Consider the following 21,712-nt stretch of genomic DNA (forward strand, 5'->3'; position numbering starts at 1 on the left):
CCTTAGGAGGCATCTGATGGGTAAGAAATGGCGTCCAGATACCCGGATCGTGACAGCACCCCCCCTTTAGGAGTGGCCCCAGGACACTTCTTTGGCTTTTGAGGAAACTTGGAATGGAATCTCCGGACCAAGGCAGGAGCATGGACATCAGAAGCATTGGTCCATGAACGTTCCTCAGGACCATAACCCTTCCAGTCAATAAGATATTGTAGTTGACCGTAACGGTGACGTGAGTCCAGGATCTTGGCCACTTCATACTCAACGCCTCGTTGAGTTTGGACTTTCGGAGTTGGAGGAAGTGAGGAATGAAACCGATTCAAGATCAGCGGTTTCAACAGGGAATCATGGAATGTCCTGGGTATTTTTAAGAAGGGAGGCAACTGGAGTCTGTAAGCAACAGGATTGATGACTTGTTCAATCTTGAAAGGACCGATATAGCGAGGTGCAAACTTCATACTGGGAACTCTTAACCTCAAATTCTTCGTGGATAACCATACCCGATCACCCACCTTGAGAGCAGGAACTGCTCGACGCTTCTTATCCGCAAACTTCTTGTACCTGAACGATGCCTTGAGTAGAGCTGATCGTACGCTCTTCCAGATATTGGCAAACTGATGCAAGGTGATATCCACTGCGGGAACAGAAGTTGCTGGAAGCGGTTGGAACTCAGGGACTTTAGGGTGGAATCCAAAGTTAGTGAAGAATGGTGTTGAAGCAGATGAAGAATGATACTGGTTGTTATGACAGAACTCGTCCCAGGGAAGTAATTGAACCCAGTCATCTTGAGAGGAGGACACATAGATGCGGAGGAAGGCCTCCAAGTCCTGATTCACCCTCTCGGTTTGACCATTGGTCTGAGGATGGTAAGCCGTGGAAAACTTTAGCTTGACTTGGAGGACTTGACATAAACTTCGCCAGAATTTGGCTGTGAATTGAACTCCTCGATCTGAGATAATTTCTTCAGGAAGACCGTGGAGTCGGAAGATCTCTTGTATGAATACTTGAGCCAACTTGGAAGCTGACGGAAGACCGGTGAGAGGAATGAAGTGTGCCATCTTGGTGAACCGGTCAACTACCACCCAGATGGTATTGAACTTGTTGCACATGGGTAAATCTGTAATAAAATCCATCGACAAATGGGTCCAAGGTCGACGGGGAACAGATAGTGGAACCAGTTGCCCCGCAGGCGACTGGCGGGATACCTTATGTTGAGCACACTTTGGGCAAGATGCAATAAACTCCAAGACGTCCTTTTTCAGAGTTGGCCACCAATAGGACCTAGAGATAAACTCCAGGGTTTTTTGGATACCTGTATGTCCGGCAAAACGGGAAGCATGGGCCCAATGCATGAGCTTCTTCCTTAGCATCGGTTTCACAAAACTTTTCCCTGATGGGGGCGTAGAGTCCATCCCTACCGTGGAGAATGCCAACGGATTTATAATAGGATGCTTGTCTGAAGACTCTGACTCATTTTCTTGCTCCCATGAGCGGGAAAGGGCATCGGCCTTGCGATTCTGAGAGCCCGGACAGAACTGGAGTTTAAAGTCGAACCTGGAAAAGAAAAGTGCCCATCTGGCCTGACGAGGGTTGAGACATTGTGCGCCTTTCAGATATAAAAGGTTCTTGTGGTCTGTAAGTATGGTGATTGAATGAGAAGCTCCCTCCAACAGATACCTCCACTCTTCTAGAGCGAGCTTGATGGCTAGCAACTCCTGGTCGCCAATGGCATAGTTGCGCTCAGCTGGGGAGAACTTCCGGGAGAAGAAACTGCAAGGGTGTAAATGGCCATCTTTAGCCCTCTGAGATAACACCGCTCCTACTCCAACGGAGGAGGCATCCACCTCTAAGATGAAAGGAGAGTCGATGTCAGGCTGTTTCAGAACAGGCGCAGAGATGAACCTTTGTTTTAAAAGATGAAATGCTTGCATGGCTTCTTCAGACCACTTGGACGGGTTAGCACCCTTCTTAGTGAAAGCAGTAATAGGCGCCACAATGGTGGAAAAGTCTCGTATAAACTTTCGGTAATAGTTGGCGAACCCTAAGAACCTCTGGACCCCTTTGAGGGTTAAGGGTACCGGCCAATTTTGGATTGCTTGTAGTTTCTCAGGATCCATCTCTAGTCCGGAACCGGACACAATGTACCCTAGAAACGGAATGGACTTGACTTCAAAGATGCATTTTTCTAATTTGCAATAGAGATGATTGACACGGAGACGGGACAGAACCTCTTTAACCCAAAAACGATGTTCCTCTAAATCGTTGGCAAAAATTAGGATATCGTCTAGATAGACCACGACATGACGGTATAGAATGTCTCTGAAGATCTCATTGACAAAATGCAGGAAGACAGCTGGAGCATTGCTCAATCCGAAGGGCATGACGAGGTACTCATAATATCCGTCACGGGTGTTAAAGGCGGTCTTCCACTCGTCACCCTCACGGATACGGATGAGATTGTATGCACCTCTCAAGTCCAGCTTTGTAAAGATGGTAGCTCCGCTAACTCTGTCAAAGAGCTCAGTAATCAGGGGTAAAGGATAACGGTTCTTGATGGTAATGTCGTTCAAACCTCTGTAATCGATGCACGGCCGCAGACCACCATCTTTCTTTTTTACAAAAAAGAAGTCTGCGCCGGCTGGAGAAGAAGAAGGTCGAATGAACCCCTTTGCTAGGTTCTCTTTAATATATTCCTCCATAGAATGCGTCTCAGGCAGAGACAACGGATAAGTTCGGCCTCGAGGTGGAACCTTCCCTGGAACGAGATCAATCGGGCAGTCCCATTCTCTATGAGGAGGAAGGATATCAGCAGAAGCTTTACTGAACACATCCGTGAAATCTTGATATAGAGGAGGTGGAACATCAGACGACCTGGGGGAGGAAGAACAGACAGGCAATACTTTAAACAAACATGTCTCAGCACAGGAGGAACCCCATGCCAGGATTTGCGTAGTCGTCCAATCAATTGTAGGATTGTGAAGACGGAGCCATGGAAGGCCCAGGACCACAGGATGTGTGGCTCTTGGAATCACTAAAAAAGAAATAAGTTCGGAATGAAGAACTCCCACTCTCAGACGAACTGGTAGAGTCCTTAAAGAAATAACTGCATCAAAAATTTTGCTGCCATCCACGGCAGTTAAAGAAATGGACGAAGGAAGTCTCTCGGTGGGTAGGGACCACCGTTTAACATAGGCTTCGGTAATAAAGTTCCCAGCTGCTCCGGAATCAAGGAGGGCAATGACGTTCCGATAACATTGAGCAACTTGAAGCGAGACTGGGAGATTACAATCTTGAGGAGATGGAGAGGAGATCATTACTCCTAGCCGGCCCTCTCCTTGGCGAGCTAGGATTTGGAGTTTCCCGGACGTTTGGGACAGGCATTAATGGTGTGAGACGGAGCTGCACAATAGAGACAGAGAGACTCGGAGAGACGTCTTCGGCGCTCAGCAGGAGTTAAACGGGAACGGCCAAGTTGCATGGGCTCATCTTTAGATGGTGACAGTTGACGAGGAGGAGGAGCAGAAGATTTTGGAGCAGATGATCTTCCACGCTCAGTTGCTCTCTCTCTGAAACGTAAATCAACTTTCGTGCAGAGTGAGATTAGCTCATCTAACTTAGAAGGTAAGTCTCTGGTAGCTAACTCATCTTTAATACGCTCAGATAAGCCATGCCAGAATGCAGCATACAGGGCCTCGTCGTTCCATGCCAGTTCGGATGCCAGGATCTGGAACTGTATCAGATATTGTCCTACAGTACGTGACCCCTGGCGTAAACGGAGAATCTCGGATGAAGCTGAGGTTACCCGGCCTGGCTCGTCGAAGATGCGCCTGAATGTTGACACGAAGGCAGTGTAGGAAGATAGAAGGGTGTCGGACCTCTCCCATAACGGTGATGCCCAATCAAGGGCTGAGCCACTGAGAAGAGAAATAATGTAGGCAATTTTTGTACGGTCACTGGGAAAATTGCCAGGTTGTAGCTCAAACTGAATCTCACACTGGTTGAGAAATTCCCTGCAGAATCTTGGAGATCCGTCAAATTTTGCTGGCGTTGGAAGATGAAGACGTGGAGCAGAAATGGGTAAGGTGGGTGGGGTTATAGCTGGAGTCCCTGTGGTTGACGCACCAGACGCGCCTGATCCACGGAGAGTTGTCTGAATCCCATCCAGCCGAGTAGAGAGATCCTGGAGACAGCGGATGATGTGGCCCTGTGCAGCCTCCTGATGTTCTAGTCGGGCTGCCAGTTCTTGCATCGGCCTGGCCTCTTGATCCTGGTCTCCGGCTGGATTCATTAGGTCAGTGCTTACTGTCACAACTGAGGGCCTGAGCTGACGGGAGGCAGCCTCAGTTGTAGGGGCTGAGATGTACCGGAACCTGGGAGGTTGTATCAGACCCCTGGACATGTAAGTAACATGAATAATAACTGCCCAAAGGCGTGACCACGACAACTTGGATAAAAGTCAATGATGTTTATTATGACAACTCCGCAACACAGCAGCAGTAAAAGAAAACGTAAAAGTCAGCAAAGAATAAATACAGTTCCTGGGTACTACAGGATGGCAGGAGCCACAGGGCACTGGTAGTGTGAGATAGTTCTTATAATCTTCTAGATGGAAAGTCCTTACCAGGCCCGACTGTAGCAATGGAGATAACCCAGGATTGTGCCAGCTGGTGTTCCAGGAAAAGCTGGGTTGCTGAAGATAAAATGGCTGCTGTGGATACTGGCTGGAACCAGACTGTTGTTAGCACGGAGTGGATACTGGCTGGAACCAGTTAAATAATAAATGAACTTGGGAGCGATGAAATATGAACTGAAATGTAGAACTTGAGAGCGGAGAAATAATAATACCGGTGGAGAGTGGTAAAGTGTAGAAAGGACACCGGCCCTTTAAGAGAAGCTGTACTCTGCTGGAAGCTGAGCTGGAAGCAGGTAATGTTGTAGCTGGAAACAGATGAATCCACAATAGATTGGAGAGTCAGGCTACACCGCAGGTGGAATGCTGGTGCGGGTCTCTATGGTGGAAGTCTTGAGACAGGAGCTGGAACCTGGAAGACAATCACAGGAGAGAGACAAACAGGAACTAGGTTTGACAACCAAAGCACTGACGCCTTCCTTGCTCAGGCACAGTGTATTTATACCTGCAGCAAGGAAGGGATTGGCTAGGCAATTATGCAGATTATCAATACTGAGAACAGATTGGTGGAAATGATCAGCTGACAGAATCCAAGATGGCTGCGCCCATGCAGACACTTGGAGGGAAGTTTGGTTTGTATTCCATGTGGTAATGAAAACAGTAATGGCGGCGCCGGCCACCGGAGACAGGAGGCGCCAGGCTGACAGATGCACATCCAACCACGCGGACACAGCGGAGGCCGCGGCTGACGTAATCGCCACTCAGACACTCTGCATGCAGAAGTTCAGGGACGGCGGCGGAGGCCGCGGGAGACGCCATGCCAGGTGTAATATGGCGTTTACTGTGACAGCGTCCCAGAGTGACAGGAGAGGATACAGGAATGTACACATCAGGATAACAGATGGGATCCGGTCCTGGAGCGCTGAGCCAGCCTTAGGAGGCATCTGATGGGTAAGAAATGGCGTCCAGATACCCGGATCGTGACACCCTGGCTGATGAGGACCTCATGTTTGCTCAATCGGTGCTGCAGAGTCATCCGCACTCTCCCGCCCGGTCTGGAGCTTTGGTATAAACCCCATGGTCCTTACGGAGTCCCCAGCATCCTCTAGAACGTAAGAGAAAATAAGATTTTAAACCTACCAGTAAATCTTTTTCTCCTAGTCCGTAGAGGATGCTGGGCGCCCGTCCCAGTGCGGACAAATTCTGCAAGGCTTGTATATAGTTGTTGCTTACATAAGGGTTATGTTACAGTTGTGATCAGTCTCTGGCTGATGCTGTTTTGTTCATGCTGTTAACTGGTTTAGTATATACCATGTTGTAAGGTGTGTATCGTGTGGGCTGGTATGTATCTCGCCCTTAGATTAACAAAAATCCTTTCCTCGTACTGTCCATCTCCTCTGGGCACAGTTCTATAACTGAGGTCTGGAGGAGGGGCATAGAGGGAGGAGCCAGTTCACACCCATCTAAAGTCTTAGAGTGCCCATGTCTCCTGCGGAGCCCGTCTATACCCCATGGTCCTTACGGAGTCCCCAGACTAGGAGAAAAAGATTTACCGGTAGGTTTAAAATCTTATTATATATATATATATATATATATATATATGCTCCAATGTATTCATTGGAGCAGTTAATTTGGAGTTGATTAATTTGGAGCAGTTTTCATGAAAAACCGCTCCAAAGCCTTTAAGTGTCATTCTTTTAGTAACACACATCACATTCCCCATACTTATAATGGGAAATTTTGGCAAATTTATGATGGCAACTTTACAAAAAAAATTAAAAATAAACACTGCAGTGCTGCCCTGTGATCATTTTGCCAGCTCAGGTGAATTCACAGGGCAGCACTGCGATGTACAGCCCTTTGCCCAGCTTACTCTGCCCCTGGCAGAGGGGATAATGTCATTAGGTCGACCACACTTAGGATGACAGTCATTAGGTCGACCACTATTGGTTGCTAGGTTGACATGAACAAGGTCGACGTGGAAAAAGGTCGACATGAGTTTTTCACTTTTTTTCACTTATTGAACTTTTTCATATTTTACGATCCACGTGGACTACGATTGGGAATAGTAACCTGCGCGAGGGGACACGGTGTAGTAATTGGGGTTCCCCGTCACTTTCCGAAGAAAACAACACCGAAAAAAACAAAAACTCATGTCAACCTTTTTCCACGTCGACCTAGTGACCATGTCGACCTAATGCATGTTGACCAATAGTGGTCGACCTAATGACTGTTGACCTAAGTGTGGTGGACCTAATGACCCATACCATGGCAGAGAAAGCTGTGCAGGGACCCAGCTTCAGTGATCAGCTCCGTGCGTCCGATGGACGCCCAAGCTGATCACAGTGTAAAAAAATAAATAAATAAAATAAAAAACATACTTACCCGACCGGGGAGCCGAGGATCGGTGCTCCGGTGAGCGCTGCCGGGCGCCGGGTCCTACATATGCTGCGTTGTGACCCCTATGCAGTAAAGTGACGCTGCAAAGCGGCAGCTCACTTTACAGCACCGGGAGTCACAGCACAGAAGAAGCACCCGGACAGGTAAGTATAAAATCCGGGGTAGAGGGGGCTTTTTGTCGGCGGTGGCACTAGCGCAGTAGGACATCAGGGTGTTTTTTACGAAAAGCTCGGTCTCTGCATGCGATAATTGATACATTCATGTAATGTACTCAATTATCGAAGTGCGAGTTTGCTCGAGTTTATCACCTGTCATCTGCATCATCAGTTACGGATGGTGATAAATAGACCCCTTAGTTTTTAAAAGATTTGTTAGTGAGATAAGAATGATCTGTCTGTACAAATGAGAATCACCAATCCAGTGACCTTTCTCCATCTACCTTGAATAACTAGAAGTTTTTATTTAATAATCTGTATAAGAGAGGAGGAGGCCCGTGTGCAGCCTCATCCGTTCGGGCCCCCTCCTATTTGCAGGCAGCACTGAGAGTCTGAGCACTGGAAGGCTCAGACTCTACTGCTCATGCGCAGATCTCCGTGAAAGTAGCCGCTGTGCCATTTTCACAGAGTTTTAACAGCGCTGCTGACATCGGCACGGGACTCTGGAGGGGTAAGTGTTCCAAAAATGGGTGCAGCGTGTGCGGTGTGGGCCACTCCTGGACTCAGGGCCCCATTTGCAACACACACACATACACACACACACACACACACACACACACACACTGCACCCATTATAAATACGTCACTATTATCATTGATGATTGATAAGTTATCACCTTTCAAATTGCTGCTACAAGCACATTGTCTGTTACTTTCTCATACGTCCTAGAGGATGCTGGGGTCCACTTCAGTACCTTGGGGTATAGACGGTTCCGCAGGAGCCATGGGCACTTTAAGACTTTTTAAGGGTGTGAACTGGCTCCTCCCTCTATGCTCCTCCTCCAGACTGCAGTTTTAGAAATGTGCCCAGGCAGACTGGATGCACTCAAGGGGAGCTCTACTGAGTTTCTCTGGAAAGACTTATGTTAGGTTTTTATTTTCAAGGAGGACTGCTGGCAACAGTCTCCCTGCTTCGTGGGACTGAGGGAACAGAAGTAGGAACCAACTTCCTGAAGAGTTTCATGGCTCTGCTACTGGCTGACAGGACACCATTAGCTCCTGAAGGGAACTGAACGCTAGCCGTGCCTAGATGCTCACTCCCACAGCACGCCGTCACCCCCCTCACAGAGCCAGAAGTCAGAAGACAGGTGAGTGTTAGACAGATCTTCAATCAAGGTGACGGCTAAAGGTACAGCGCGGCTGGCGGGAGCGCAGCGCGCCATGTTGCCCACACATACACAGGCACTGCAGGGTGCGGGGGGGGGGGGGGCTCCCCTGGGCAGCATGATACTTTATAAAACTGGCTGAAAAGGGGCATAAGATGCCAAGGCACAGTCCTACCCGCGCCAGTATAAAAATTTACCTCAGAAATACTGAGGAGAAACGCGCCATTACGGGGGGCGGAGCTTCCTCCTCAGTCAGCCAGCACACTGCTCAGCGCCATTTTCTCTCTCTCCTCAGGCTACAGAGAAAACGCTGGTCCTCCTACACTACTGAATACAAGTATCAGGGTGCAAAACAGGGGGGGGGGGCACAGTGAAATTGGTGCTTTATATTGTGTATTGACATTATAAAAAAGCGCTGCATTTCATTGGGCATTTTATGTTTCACAGGCATTGTGTTACTGGCGCTGGGTTTGTGAACTGGCTGCTCCTATCTGTGTCCTTCTGACAGATTTTACTGTGGGTCTGTCCCCTATAAGTCCCGAGTGTCTGTGGTGTGTTTGTGCACGTGTGTGACATGTCTGAGACAGGGAGTCCTTCCTCTGAAGGAGCCATTTTAGGGACACAGAGTTGTATTGTGGTGGCGCTGCCGGCACACCACGAGCCTGAATGGGTGAAAGAAATACAAAATAGTGTGAATCATATCAGTAGGAGATTAGATAAGTCTGAGTCTCATGCAGAAAGCTGCAGAAAATCAGTGGAAGATGTGATTTTTCATAGTTCTGCCTTTCATCCGCAGGCGACCCCTCTGGGTCACATAAGAAATTGCAAACATTGTACATACTGATACCGACACGGACTCTGATTCCTGTGTCGACGATAGTGATTCCAGGGGGATAGATCCCAAATTGTCAAAAAGCGTACAATATATGATTGTTGTTTTAAAGGAGGTCTTAAAGTTACAGAAGCCCCTACTGTACCTCAGGAGAAGGCTTATTTCTATAAGGAAAAGAAATGTAAGGTAACTTTCCCTCCTTCCCTCAAGCTAAATACTCTTTTTGAGGGAGTTTGGGTAAATCCTGAAAAGAAATGTCATGTTCCCTAAAGGATTCAGGTTGCTTATCCTTTCCCATTAGAGGACAGGAAAAGATGGGAATCACCCCCAGTGTTAGACAGTGCTATGTCAAGGTTAAAAAAAAAAGAAAAAAAAAAGGTGATTCTCCCTGCACCTGGGACGGCTTCACTAAAGGAACCGGCAGACCGCAAAATGGAGACTACGTTAAAATCTATTTATGTGGCCAATGGTATGCTGCTCAGACCCACCATTGCTTGCGCGTGGGGGAGTCGTGCTATCGAAAATACTCCTAAGTTAGGTCATATCAAAGACGCTGCTGCATACATGCTAGAAGCTATGAAAGATATTGGACTCATGGGTTCAACAGCCGCTACCATGGCAGTATCGGCTCGGAGGGCGTTGTGGATTCGCCAGTGGAATGCTGATGCAGATTCCAAAAGAAATATGGAGGCTCTCCCGTATAAAGGTGAGGCATTATTTGGTGATGGGCTGGATGCGTTAGTCTCGGCGGCTACCGCAGGTAAGTCGACATTCTTGCCTTATGCTCCTGCACCGGCGAAAAAGACACATCACTCTCACATGCAGTCCTTTCGGCCCAACAAATACAAAAAGGCCAAAGGTTCCCCCTTCTTTGCAGGTAGGGGAAGGGGAAAAGGAAAGACGTCTGCAGCGTCTCCAGGTTCCCAGGAGCAGAAGTCAACCCCTGCTTCTGCTAAATCTGCAGCATAACGTTGGGGCTCCCTTGCGGGAGTCTGCTCGGGTGGGGGCGCGTCTGAAACTGTTCAGTCAAAGTTGGATTCAATCTGGCCTGGACCCATGGGTTTTACAAATAGTGTCCCAGGGGTACAAATTGGAGTTTCAAGACGTCCCCCCCATGCCGATTTTTCAAATCGACCTTGCCAGCTTCTCTTCCGGGAAGAGAGGCAGTGACAACGGCAATTCAAAAATTATGTCAGGATCAGGTCATAGTCCTGGTACCATTGTCACAACAAGGAGAAGGTTTTATTCAAGCCTATTTGTAGTTCCGAAGCCGGACGGCTCGGTCAGACCCATTTTAAACCTAGAAAATCTGAATCTCTACCTGAAAAGGTTCAAGTTCAAGATGGAATCTCTGAGGGTAGTGATTTCCAGTCTGGAGGAAGGGGACTTCATGGTGTCAGTAGACATAAAGAATGCTTACTTGCATGTTCCCATTTATCCTCCTCACCAGGCTTATCTGAGATTCGCGGTACAGGATTGCCATTACCAGTTCCAGACGTTGCTTTTCGGTCTCTCCACGGCACCGAGGGTGTTCACCAAGGTGATGGCGGAAATGATGGTCCTCCTTCGTTAAAGAGGAGTCAATATAATTCCTTATCTAGATGATCTCCTGATAAAAGCGAGATCCAGGGAACAGTTGCTGCAGTACATCACACTCTCCCTGTCAATGCTCCAACAACACGGTTGGATCATGAATTTTCCAAAGTCGCAGTTGGAACCGACGACAAGATTGTCCTTTCTGGGGATGATGCTGGACACAGAAGTACAGAGAGTATTTCTTCCAGTGGAAAAGGCTCTGGAAATCCAGAGAATGGTCAAACAAATATTGAAACCAACAAGTGTGTCGATCCATCAATGCATTCGGTTGTTGGGAAAAATGGTAGCGGCCTACGAGGCCATACATTTTGGCAGATTCCATGCCAGAGTATTCCAGTGGGACCTGTTGGACAAGTGGTCCGGATCCCACCTACACATGCACCGGAAGATAATTCTGTCGTCCAAAGCCAGGATTTCGCTCCTGTGGTGGCTACACAGTTCTCACCTACTAGAGGGACGCAGGTTCGGGATTCAGGACAGGGTCCTGGTAACCACGGATGCAAGTCTCCGAGGCTGGGGAGCTGTCACTCAGGGGGAAAGCTTCCAAGGAAAATGGTCAAGTCAGGAAGCCTGCCTTTACATAAACGTTCTGGAGTTGAGAGCCATTTACAACGGCCTTCTACAAGCGGTACATCTTCTTTAAGATCATCCCGTACAGATCCAGTCGGACAATGTAACAGCAGTCGCGTACATAAACAGGTAAGGCGGAACAAAAAGCAGAGCAGCAATGGCAGAGGTGACAAGGATTCTCCTCTGGGCAGAAAGGCATGTAAGAGCTCTGTCGGCAATTTTCATTCCGGGAGTGGACAACTGTGAAGCAGACTTCCTCAGCAGACACGATCTCCATCCAGGAGAGTGGGGCCTCCACCAAGAAGTCTTCGCAGAGGTGACAAGTCTTTGGGGAGTTCCTCATGTAGACATGATGGCATCTCGTCTCAACAAGAAGCTTCAGAGATACTGTTCCAGGTCGAGAGACCCACAAGCAATAGCAGTGGATGCACTGGTGGTCCAGTGGGTGTTTCGGGCGGTGTATGTCTTCCCTCCACTTCCACTGATTCCAAAAGTTCTCAAGATAATAGGAAGAACAACGGTACGAGCAATCTTCATTGTCCCAGACTGGCCAAGGAGAGCTTGGTATCCAGATCTTCAGGAGTTGCTCATAGAAGATCCTCGGCCTCTTCCTCTTCGCGAGGACCTGCTACAGCAGGGGCCGTGCGTGTATCAAGACTTACCGAAGCTACGTTTGACGGCATGGCGATTGAGCACCGAATCCTAGCCCGAAAGGGTATTCCCAAGAAAGTCATCTCCACGCTTATTCAGGCCAGGAAAGGAGTAACGTCTAAACATTACCACCGTATTTGGAGAAAATATGTGTCTTGGTGTGAAGCCAAGAAGGCTCCTACGGAAGAGTTTGAATTGGGACATTTTCTCCATTTTCTGCAGGCTGGTGTAGATGCGGGCCTTAGATTGGGGTCAATCAAGGTTCAGATTTCGGCCTTATCAGTTTTCTTTCAAAAACAATTGGCCTCCTTTCCAGAAGTTCAGCCCTTCGTGAAAGGGGTTCTGCACATCCAGCCTCCATTTGTGCCTCCAGTGGCACCATGGGACCTTAATGTGGTGTTGCAGTTCCTTCAATCGGATTGGTTTGAAATTGAAGTTTCTCACTTGGAAAGTGGTGATATTTTTGGCCTTGGCATCTGCAAGGCGGGTGTCTGAGTTTGGGGCCTTGTCTCACAAGAGCCCTTACCTGATCTTCCATGAAGATAGGGCGGAGTTAAGAACTCGCCAACATTTTCTTCCAAAGGTGGTTTCATCTTTCCACATAAACCAAACTATTGTGGTGCCAGTGGCTACTGTCAAAGTCTCTAGATGTGGTTAGAGCTTTAAAAATTTATGTTGCTAGGACAGCTCGGATTCGGAAAACAGAGGCTCTGTTTGTCCTGTATGCTCCCAACAAGATTGGGGTGTCCTGCTTCAAAGCAGACTATTGCGCGCTGGATCAGAGGGACAATTCAGCACGCTCACTCTATGGCTGGATTGCCGATACCGACGTCGGTGAAGGCCCATTCTACTAGAAAAGTGGGCTCATCCTGGACGGCTGCCCGGGAAGTCTCGGCTTTACAACTTTGCCGAGCAGCTACTTGGTCAGGGTCAAACACATTTGCTAAATTTTATAAGTTTGACACTTTGGCCGATGAAGATCTCAAGTTTGGTCAATCGGTGCTGCAGGGTCATCCGCACTCTCCCGCCCTTACTGGAGCTTTGGTATAACCCCATGGTACTGAAGTGGACCCCAGCATCCTCTAGGATGTATGAGAAAACAGGATTTTAATACCTACCGGTAAATCCTTTTCTCCTAGTCCGTAGAGGATGCTGGGCACCCGACCCAGTGCGTACTTTACCTGCAGTTTTGTTCATTAGAGTTACACAAGTTGTGTTTCATTTGTTTTCAGCATGTTGCTGTAAATGGTTCATGCCTGTTGGCGTGTGTTATGTTGAATGCCATGTTGTGCGGCATGGTTGAGGTGTGAGCTGGTATGAATCTCACCATTAGTATAAAGTAAATCCTTTCCTCGAAATGTCCGTCTCCCTGGGCACAGTTCGTATAACTGAGGTCTGGAGGAGGGGCATAGAGGGAGGAGCTAGTTCACACCCTTGAAAAGTCTTAAAGTGCCCATGGCTCCTGCGAAACCGTCTATACCCCATGGTACAGAAGTGGACCCCAGCATCCTCTACGGACTAGGAGAAAAGGATTTACCGGTAGGTATTAAAATCCTGTTTTATTGATATACAAGAATTAACTGAAGCGCTGCCTTTTAATAATCATCATCCAAAATAAAACTAGGATAATACTAACATCACGTTTTCTTTCTCTACCTCAGTCCTGCCAAGTTTTGAGATTAAGCTTGAAAAAACTCAAAATGTTTTTTACTTGGACGATAAAGAACTAAAAGTAAAAATCTCTGCACAGTGAGTCAACATTATTCATGTAGTACAATTATTTGAATGTAATTTATCTGTGTGATGTGGTGATCACTGATATATATACAGGAGGTGTCTGTGTGTACTAGTGATCAGTGATATATGTACAGGAGATGTCTGTGTGATCTAGTGATCAGTGATATATGTACAGGATGTATTTGTGTGTACTAGTGATCAAGGATATATGTACAGGAGGTGTCTGTGTGTACTAGTGATCAGTGATATATGTACAGGAGGTGTCTGTGTGTTCTAGTGATCAGTGATATATGTACAGGAGGTGTATGTGTGTACTAGTGATCAGTGATATATGTACAGGAGGTGTCTGTGTGTACTAGTGATCAGTGATATATGTACAGGAGGTGTCTGTGTGTACTAGTGATCAGTGATATATGTACAGGAGGTGTCTGTGTGTCCTAGTGATCAATGATATATGTACAGGTGGTGTCTGTGTGTACTAGTGATCAGTGATATATGTACAGGAGGTGTCTGTGTGTACTAGTGATCAATGATATATGTACAGGTGGTGTCTGTGTGTACTAGTGATCAGTGATATATGTACTGGAGGTGTCTGTGTACTAGTGATCAGTGATATATGTACAGTAGGTGTCTGTGTGTACTAGTGATCAGTGATATATGTACAGGAGGTGTCTGTGTGTTCTAGTGATCAGTGATATATGTAGAGGAGGTGTCTGTGTTCAAGTGATCAGTGATATATATATATATATATATATATATATAATATATATATAGTACTTTCCATAAACTAGAGAATCCCACAGGAACCAAGCTCAGGATAGACCAGCACACTATTCAGTCACGAGAAAATCTTTTTATATCAGTAAAGTGCAAAGACTCCAATGCAAACATGCAGCACAAGTATTTTTAGCAGCAAAGTGTGATATGCAATAGTATACTCAACATCCCAACAGCCGTTTCGTATGCCTTCGTCAGGGGAATAATAAGCTCAGCATATTGCCAAAGCACTGCTCGTCCTGAAGTGCAACAGAATAAAGTGCCATGTGCCCAAAAGCTGCATTACACCAGCAGCCTATTTAAACCCAGTGCATAATTACCCGATTGCCAGCTGTCCCCACCGGCCACACGTGGGGAACAGACAGACGTCATTCGGACGCGCCGCTGTGAGCCGCGCTCCGGTCGTGACGTCAGAGGACTGGCGTGCCCGCACCTCCCTGCACACAAGGTGCCAGGCCGCGTCACACCGCCACTCCCCCTGGAGAGTCTAAGCCCACTTTATTCTGTTGCACTGCAGGACGAGCAGTGCTTTTGCAATATGCTGAGCTTATTATTCCCCTGACGAAGGCATACGAAACGGCTGTTGGGATGTTGAGTATACTATTGCATATCACACTTTGCTGCTAAAAATACTTGTGCTGCATGTTTGCATTGGAGTCTTTGCACTTTACTGATATAAAAAGATTTTCTCATGACTGAATAGTGTGCTGGTCTATCCTGAGCTTGGTTCCTGTGGGATTCTCTAGTTTATGGACAGTACTGTATTATTCATCTGACCTGGCACCTATACACTGACTTGGAAGTGTGCTGCGGCTATTTTCGTGGAAATTTATATATATATATATATATATATACATACATACAATAGGTGTCTGTGTGATCTAGTGATCAGTGATATATGTACAGGAGGTGTCTGTGCGATATAGTGATCAGTGATATATGTACAGGAGGTGTCTGTGTGTACTAGTGATCAGTGATATATGTACAGGAGGTGACTGTGTGTACTAGTGATCAGTGATATATGTACAGGAGGTGTCTGTGTGTACTAGTGATCAGTGATATATGTACAGGAGGTGTCTGTGTGTACTAGTGATCAGTGATATATGTACAGGAGGTGTCTGTGTGATCTAGTGATCAGTGATATGTGTACAGGAGGTGTCTGTGTGTACTAGTGATCAGTGATATATGTACAGGAGGTGACTGTGTGTACTAGTGATCAGTGATATATGTACAGGAGGTGTCTGTGTGTACTAGTAATCAGTAATATATGTACAGGAGGTGTCTGTGTGTTCTAGTGATCAGTGATATGTGTACAGGAGGTGTCTGTGTGTACTAGTGATCAGTGATATATGTACAGGAGGTGACTGTGTGTCCTAGTGATCAGTGATATGTGTACAGGAGGTGTCTGTGTGATCTAGTGATCAGTGATATATGTACAGGAGGTGTCTGTGTGTACTAGTGATCAGTGATATATGTACAGGAGGTGACTGTGTGTACTAGTGATCAGTGATATGTGTACAGGAGATGTCTGTGTACTAGTGATCAGTTATATGTGTACAGGAGGTGTCTGTGTGTTCTAGTGATCAGTGATATATGTACAGGAGGTGTCTGTGTGTACTAGTGATCAGTGATATATGTACAGGAGGTGTCTGTGTGTACTAGTGATCAGTTATATGTGTACAGGAGGTGTCTGTGTGTTCTAGTGATCAGTGATATGTACAGGAGGTGTCTGTGTGATCTAGTGATCAGTGATATATGTACTGATGTGGTATGGAGGGTCGACACTAACTAGGTCGACAGGGTCTCAAGGTCGACAGGTCAAAATGTCGACATGAGTTTTTTTTAAAAAAAAATTGTATTGTTTTCTCTGTACAATGACCGGGAACCCCAATTAGTGCACCGTGTCCCCTTGCAGGTGCCTCGCTCTGCTACCACTACGCTGGGCACAGGTTACTATTCCCAATCAGAGTCCGCGTGGATCGTTAAGTATGAAAAAGTTCAAAAAAAGAAAAATGTGAAAAACTCATGTCAACCTTTTGACATGTCAATCTAGAGACCCTGTCGACCAATAGTGGTCGACCTAGACACTGTTGACCTAGTTACTGTCAACCTAGAGACCGTATTCCATATGCACAGGAGGTGTCTGTGTGTACTAGTGATCAGTGATATATGTACAGGAGGTGTCTGTGTGTACTAGTGATCAGTGATATATGTACAGGAGGTGTCTGTGTGTACTAGTGATCAGTGATATATGTACAGGAGGTGTCTGTGTGTACTAGTGATCAGTGATATATGTACAGGAGGTGTCTGTGTGTACTAGTGATCAGTCATATATGTACAGGAGGTGTCTGTGTGTACTGGGGATCAGTGATATATGTACAGGAGGTATCTGTGTGTACTAGTGATCAGTGATATATGTACAGGAGGTGTCTGTGTGTACTAGTTATCAGTGATACATGTACAGGTGGTGTCTGTGTGATCTAGTGATCAGTGATATATGTAAAGGAGGTGTCTGTGTGTCCTAGTGATCAGTGATATATGTACAATAGGTGTCTGTGTGTACTAGTGATCAGTGATATATGTACAATAGGTGTCTGTGTGTACTCGTGATCAGTGATATATGTACAGGAGGTGTCTGTATGTACTAGTGATCATTGATACATGTACAGGATGTGTCTGTGTGCACTAGTGATCAGTGATATATGTACAGTAGGTGTCTGTGTGTTGTAGTGATCAGTGATATATGTACTGGAGGTGTCTGTGTGTCCTAGTGATCAGTGATATATGTAGAGGAGGTGTCTGTGTGTCCTAGTGATCAGTGATACATGTACAGGGGGTGTCTGTGTGATCTAGTGATCAGTGATATATGTACAGGAGGTATCTGTGTGATTTAGTGATCAGTGATACATGTACAGGTGGTGTCTGTGTGATCTAGTGATCAGTGATATATGTAAAGGAGGTGTCTGTGTGTCCTAGTGATCAGTGATATATGTACAGGAGGTGTCTGTGTCCTAGTGATCAGTGATATATGTACAGGATGTGTCTGTGTCCTAGTGATCAGTGATATATGTACAGGAGGTGTCTGTGTGTCCTATTGATCAGTGATATATGTACAGTTGGTGTCTGTGTGTACTAGTGATCAGTGATATATGTACAGGAGGTGTCTGTGTGTACTAGTTGACAATGCTAAATTACTTTGTCGTATAAACAACCCTTATGAAGCTAAGACCACTGTACGCTGTTTACTTAAGAAATACCGTAATGATACGCTATTTGCGTAACGATCGCTCAGCCGTAGGCGAGACGCTCAAGCGTCACGTTCGCTCACGGCCCAGTGATCACAGGACACGTTATTGGTTATGTCTAGGGGAAAGATTCGCTGTAACGTAGCATACGCTAGAGACCACGAGGAGGTCACCAGCGGTGCAGACGCTCACAACACTATACCTTGATATTAAACCTTATACCGATGAAACACACAGAATACCTTAATGTGAGTACAGGGTGTAAATGCAACCTTGTGTAACCTGGCTACCTACAAAGCTGCTTGGGCGTCACCGACGCTCAAGTGAACACTTAACACTATAGTAAATACACTGATACTGGTTTAGGTTTCCAAGGCCTATTAACTGTATTATATCTAATATACTTGTAAAAAAGGGGGTAACAGTACATATGATACGCTACAATATAACAGACTTCCTAACCACAGAACTAAACAATAAATACAAAAAGACAATACTACGCTGACCTAAATGCAATACAATACAATAATACTATGAAGTATTCAAGAGAAAAGAGGAGAGGGAGAGATAGAGAGAGAAAGAGAGATATTGGCTCGCAGAAAGACAATGATTATGGAGAGAACTTACGCACAAAGGGTATGATCGCCTGCGCCTCGATATCCAGCTCCCGGTTATCAGCAGATAACCGTTGATGAGAGAGTGAGAGCTGGATGTGGTCGGCCTGCCTATTTATGCCCCACACACAATGCAATCTCCTGGTCCTACAATCCCATTGTCCATTGGCCGAAGGAATTCGGCCCTGTATCATAACAAAAGGTCATAGGGTGATTCATACAGGTGGGCTGTGACGATTTCCAACAGCTCAGGTGGGTGGGAAACTGGGTTTCCCGCCGCATACCTGAGTGTGTGCAAATCATAGAAATGGACATAAACTTCTTCTGTCCATAACTATTCGCACGAGCGATTAATACGCTCCAAACCAACACCGGAATATTGCTAATTAAATACTCTTCCGATGGGTACCAAACACTGCTGTATGATTCCTGTTAGACCCTTCGTACGATATAAGGAGGGATTCCTCAGCTCTGGGACATTGTACTTTAACCAAACTTACAGAAACTATCAAAGGGATCATGATCTATAAACTATATTAATTGTGAACATTTGCAACTAATGAGTCGCACGCTACGATCACATAAACTCTACCGTAAATGCGCATACTGCGCGTGCGAGTGCACGCTATTGCGAGTATGCGCTTCCACGGGAGAGCGTACGCACGCGCAGCACGGACCAGTGTGCGGTGCAAATATGGCAGTGTGCATTAAGACATTTTTCTGACTTTGACAGTCCACCCTTTGGCAGTCAATAATAACTGCCACAAAATATTTAAGGAGAAAAATGTAGGTCAGGGGTTAATTGATTTCCATGGTGGGGAAGGGAAGAAGAATGGAGTAGGTGTGAAGAGGGTATGACCTAGTGAGAAAGTAGAAGCATGTGTGTATGAGTCCATGTTTGGAGGGTCATGTATCATCGTGCCGTACGTGTGGTAAATCAAGCTTCGAGGTATTGCGAAGTATACATTTGAATTCCTTCTTATCCTGTGGTACAGGTCTGTGGATGGGCTGTCAAACTCTACCGAGCTCATTTCGGCTGTGGTTGTAACACAATGGGGATGCACATTTTAGTTGATGATACATGAATTGGGGGGGGTACGTGGTTGCTGCTATCTGTGCCTGTATTCCCTATCGACTATGTGTGTTATTACCTGAGGGTTGCAGAGATGAAGATAAAGAACACTTACGAAAAATGCAATGATATTCTATGTCAGGTTAATGTACGTTCGTCGATTGAGGTCTTGATTGGTGTCGGTTGATTGGAGTCTTCTTCTTTGTGCTTTTGCTCATAAATCGTGAGTAAAGCAAACAACGTCCATGGATTTACAAAAAATGTTGGGCTAGCGTGATTTTAAAGTTCCTAGGGAAACTGGGGTACCCATGGCATTGTCCATCAAAATCTTGTATATCAGGTCGTCTGCTCTTCTTCTTTCCATCTTTCCGTTGTCGGCCCCTTGGCTCATCAAATCCTTCGTCTACGTGGGTCTTTGTACCTCGGAGGAAAACATAGAAATGGGTGAAAGACGGACCGTATACTCATTACATCATTACGTCATGGTTTCTAGCATTGGGTCATAAATCAAATCCAGGTTAATTACGGTTTCCTCACTCCTTAAGCTCATCACTTTCGTACTTTGCTTGCACCTCATCAAAGCCTGCCCGCATCTAAATATCAATCCAATAGATATAACGACACCCAAAATACATAGGAGAAACTTTCCAACATCCATTATGACTCCTTGAGCCCAGTCTCCCAAACCGGAGAACCAATTTCGCGGGTTCAACCATGACACCCAACCAGTCAGCTCATTACCTACAGCAGCAAGGGTGAGATTGTGTTTTCGACGAAATTCCCATTTTAATTGCAGAATATCGTCCATCTTTTGGTCTATGACCTCTACCGGATCCTCGGTGCTATTTGTGATATACGTGCAACACTTTATGCCGTACTGTGTTGCCAATGTAACACAATATCCGCCTGTTACTGCTGTAAGATAATTAAGAATCATCCTATGCTGAACTAGTTCTGTTTTGTAAGCTTGAAGTTCTCTTCCAGTGTATCTAAACGTGTCATCATACATTTCAGTGATATTATCTAACAAATTGGCGAGTGCGGAAATGTATTTATAATTCATCACACCTCGAGCGGTACGAGTGAAATCTAACGCTACCAGAACCTGAATCCCGGTGGATTCATGGATAAGATCAGAGGCCGGATGCTCTAACCTTTCTGACAGTTGTCTTTTAACAAGGTGCTCGTAGTGAGTGTGAGTATAAGGAGCTTGGGCACCACGGTGTATGTCTTTCATTTTGTCATGTGTAACAGTCATTACTTCAGGCAATACTTTTCCAATATAACACAATCCTTCTGAGTTTGGGGCAAGCCACTTGTACGCCTTTCTCCCGCATATGAAATATGCATCATCGGGGAGAACATAAGGGACGGAGAAGGACATGACCATGTTACAAACCTTCCAGGTGAAATCTCCTGACCCTAATTCTTCCATCTGTCTAATGCACGTATCAGTTTGTACGATATGTGCACAGTATCCTGGTGATACCTCTCCAACTTTAGTAATCCTATTTCCTAAGGTATATCGATACCGAAAAGATTTCCCTCTACTGGCTATGTGGCGTACGAGCTCTGTATCTGTAGGCATTCTATCTGCTCTGTGTGAAAAGGTCATGGTAAGGTTGCTCCATGACACTTCCCAATTTCCCGGTTTCCTGGGATTGGAGATGTTAAAACATATGAGGGACCTATCCACATGGTATTGGTGGAGCTTCAAACTAGGAGGGCTGGAGATGTTAAACCTCCGGTCCACCGGTCTCCCACCACTTAGCTCAAGTACCTCCCCTAACGTTAAAGGAAATGGTACTAGCCCTGATTTGCTGTGACCCTGAGGTACTTGAGAGCATACCCAACAATCTGTTTGGTTCAACACGTTACCCACTAGAGAGTGATAGTCACTCAATGGATGCCGGTCCATATGGATATTAAAACTAGATTGGCATTTCTTTATGCATCCATCTTCAACCAGATTATCACATAGCCTACAGATACAATTTTCCTCAGCTAACAATCCATCACAATTTCTTCTATCGGATCGTTTTCTGATACTCGCCTTTGCTTGTTGGCTTGGTTGATCTTGGAAAACTACGCCTCCATCATCATAATCGGAACCCATTCCAGAACCTCTTTCGACCTCTATGGTACTCTCGCCGGAACAGACTGCTCTGGTCAACATCATGGTTAACATCAAAATCCGGATCACAGTCTCTTGGGGCAAGTCCATCTTTGAGGAGGAAATAGAGAAGAATGAGAAGGGGGAAAAAGAAATT

General features: G+C 46.0%; 1 protein-coding gene across 1 annotated transcript in view; it reads left to right on the top strand.

The window, feature by feature from the left end:
* LOC134936129 (complement C3-like) overlaps nt 1-21,712 on the top strand; it is an 828,079-nt gene that overhangs the window by 171,107 nt on the left and 635,260 nt on the right. The window contains exon 7 of the mRNA XM_063931046.1: nt 13,659-13,746. Coding sequence (XP_063787116.1) covers nt 13,659-13,746 — 88 coding nt within the window. The remainder of the gene's footprint in view (nt 1-13,658; nt 13,747-21,712) is intronic.

The sequence above is a fragment of the Pseudophryne corroboree genome, chromosome 6, assembly GCF_028390025.1.
Source record: "Pseudophryne corroboree isolate aPseCor3 chromosome 6, aPseCor3.hap2, whole genome shotgun sequence".
Lineage (NCBI taxonomy): Eukaryota > Metazoa > Chordata > Amphibia > Anura > Myobatrachidae > Pseudophryne > Pseudophryne corroboree.